Source organism: Echiichthys vipera (assembly GCF_963691815.1).
Source record: "Echiichthys vipera genome assembly, chromosome: X".
NCBI classification, from domain to species: Eukaryota; Metazoa; Chordata; class Actinopteri; order Perciformes; family Trachinidae; genus Echiichthys; species Echiichthys vipera.
Window position 1 is genome coordinate 29,396,763 of NC_139825.1, and position 2,555 is coordinate 29,399,317.

General features: G+C 42.7%; 1 protein-coding gene across 1 annotated transcript; it reads left to right on the forward strand.

The window, feature by feature from the left end:
- Positions 1-713: 713 nt before the first annotated feature.
- il10 (interleukin 10) lies at positions 714-2,555 on the forward strand (the record flags this gene model as incomplete). The annotated part of the gene is made up of 5 exons (XM_083939809.1): positions 714-878; positions 1,051-1,110; positions 1,304-1,468; positions 2,097-2,159; positions 2,280-2,555. 5 exons carry the CDS (start codon positions 714-716, stop codon positions 2,391-2,393), a joined length of 567 nt encoding a protein of 188 aa, XP_083795935.1. The 3' UTR covers positions 2,394-2,555.

Consider the following 2,555-nt stretch of genomic DNA (forward strand, 5'->3'; position numbering starts at 1 on the left):
GCAAAAATCAGTCTTCACTCTTGACAGGAGTCTCATTACGCATGTCTGACATGCAGAAGGGAATCCACTGGCGTCATCAAACACAAACCACAACTCAATATCATTTCCATCTGTGTGGCACTATTTCCTCTGTTATTGTGAATGCATGAAATAATATAATAAGATTTTAACATCAATGATTCTAAACACTGAGTATCTATTATGTGCTAATTGAGTGGATGAAGGCAATGTGACTGAACTGAATATGAGTTTGATATTGTGATACTACAGTGAAAAATAAGGGTAAAATGGAAAACATATTTAACATTAATGTTTATGTGTCTATAATACAAAAAGAAAATCCTAAATAATGACGTCATTAAAAAGTGCTATGTCACATTTTTCCTTGAGAGTTCAAGTTTATCTCATGTAAGACTGGAAAAATAAAATCCCCCCTGCATGTGTAAAGCATGTTTAACCGTTTGTCTTCCGGGTTGGCTCCTCCCCCTCCTTCAGGTATCTGTCACAGATTTTGGCTATAAATACAGACGAGGAGCCCAAATATATGCACCCCTCTCTGTTCTAGGCTCATCAGCGAGATCCCAATAAAAAGATTTTCCAGCCTCCCAGAAGTCAGAGCACTCCATCTCCGTCCACTGAGGCTGCAGCATCTTCACTCCCTGACTCTTCTCTCCTCTCCTCTGCCTCCGGAAGATCCAATCAGCTCGTCCAGCATGACTCCTCGGTCTCTCCTCCTGTCAGCCCTGGTCCTCTTGTCTTTATCCATCGCTGCCTGGTGCACCCCCATGTGCAACAGCCACTGCTGTCGTTTCGTGGAGGACTTCCCTGTCAGGCTAAAGAAGCTCAGAGAGGACTATTCACAGATCAGAGACTTCTATGTGAGTAGAAAAAAAAGCACAACATTTACTCTGAAAGTACCTTGACAGTGAAAAAAATGTAGCATCTCTTGGAGATAGACCCACCGCTCATGTGAACACATAGTCCTGTCAGTCTGCAGGTGATGCTGTCCTCTGTCGACTGTCACTGAGCTTTTTCTTTTGCTGTTTGCAGGAAGGAAATGATGATCTGGACATGGCGCTGCTAGACCAGAGCGTGGAGGATTCTTTTAAAGTAAGTTCATACTTTTTAAAATCTACCATGAAGTTTTTCGATTGTGGTTAAAAAAACGCTCTGCTTAAGTATAATCGGAAAAATACACAGAACCTTAAATTAGACAAACGAAGTGACGAGCATCGTGTACGCTAGTAAAGAGTTAACTGGCATCACTTAACCATGCTGGCGCCTCCCTCCTCCCCCTCTCCAGAGCCCGTTCGCCTGCCACGCCATGGACAGCATCTTGGAGTTTTACCTGAGCACGGTTCTGCCGACAGCCGTGGCCGGAGTGACGGAGAACACCAGGGACTTAAAGCCTTACGTGGAGTCCATACAGCACATCTTCGACGAGCTCAAGAGCGATGTCAACAAATGCGTGAGTAGCCGACACACCTGTTAGAATAAAGCGTCAATATAATACGCACAGAGGCGCGACCGCCGCCGCCCGAAAGCTTCGATGTAGTTTCATAACATTCAGTTTCGTGTTTGTGAGGAACATAATTCAAATGGACCTCCACGTTTTCTAGCATGAAGATACGAAACATTAACATACGAATCCAAACATCAGATACGAATTCTGCAAACTGCACTGAAAGGTTCAATTTGGACACTTTTATATATAAACAAACCAAGCTGGCATGCCTTTTTAGGGAAACATGTGATTAGCTGTTAGTCAGCTAAAAAGGTCTAGTTTCCTAACACAGCCTAACCATAAAAAACAGCTTCCTTGTCTGGACTGCATCCCAAACCCCGTCAGTTGTACATGGGGCCAATGGCTGACCTTGACAGAAATGGTGGGGGGGTGTTGCATTAGTCAGTGATTCTTCAGCTGCAGAAGTGTGCTTAAAAGACATCGTTAAGTTCTTGCAAAAAAACGGAAAGAGAAGGTGATAGATATTCTTCTGTGCTTTTGGTGGATGGGGTGGTGGGAGTTCAGCACAACTGCTAATGAAAGTTGTTAGCCCCTCGTGGTAAACATTATCTTTCTGTTGTTCATCTTATAGAAAATTTACTTTTCCTGCAAGAAACAGTTTGACATCGAAAACCTAAACTCTACTTATACTCAGGTGAGTGTCGACATTTCATCTTTGATTGTGAAATTTGTTTTTTTTTAAGTACACTTTACATTTGCACACGCCTGTATTTTGACAGATGATTTTAACAGAAAGACGCGCGTTTGTCCACAGATGGAGAGTAAAGGTCCGTATAAGGCCATGGGCGAGCTGGATCTGTTGTTTAACTACATTGAGACATATCTGGCTTCTAAACGGCACAGGAACCAAGTGGCCACTACTGTTTGAAGACCTGCTGACCCTAATCAAAATGTGACCTTGTTCATCTCAGGGAGAAAAAGTATTTAATCCGTTATTTTTAATTGATTGCCAGATGTTGTTGTAGCCTGCTGAACTGATGTCTTTGTTATTCTGAGACTTCTGTTTTGTCCTGAGGACAAGTTTCTGTTG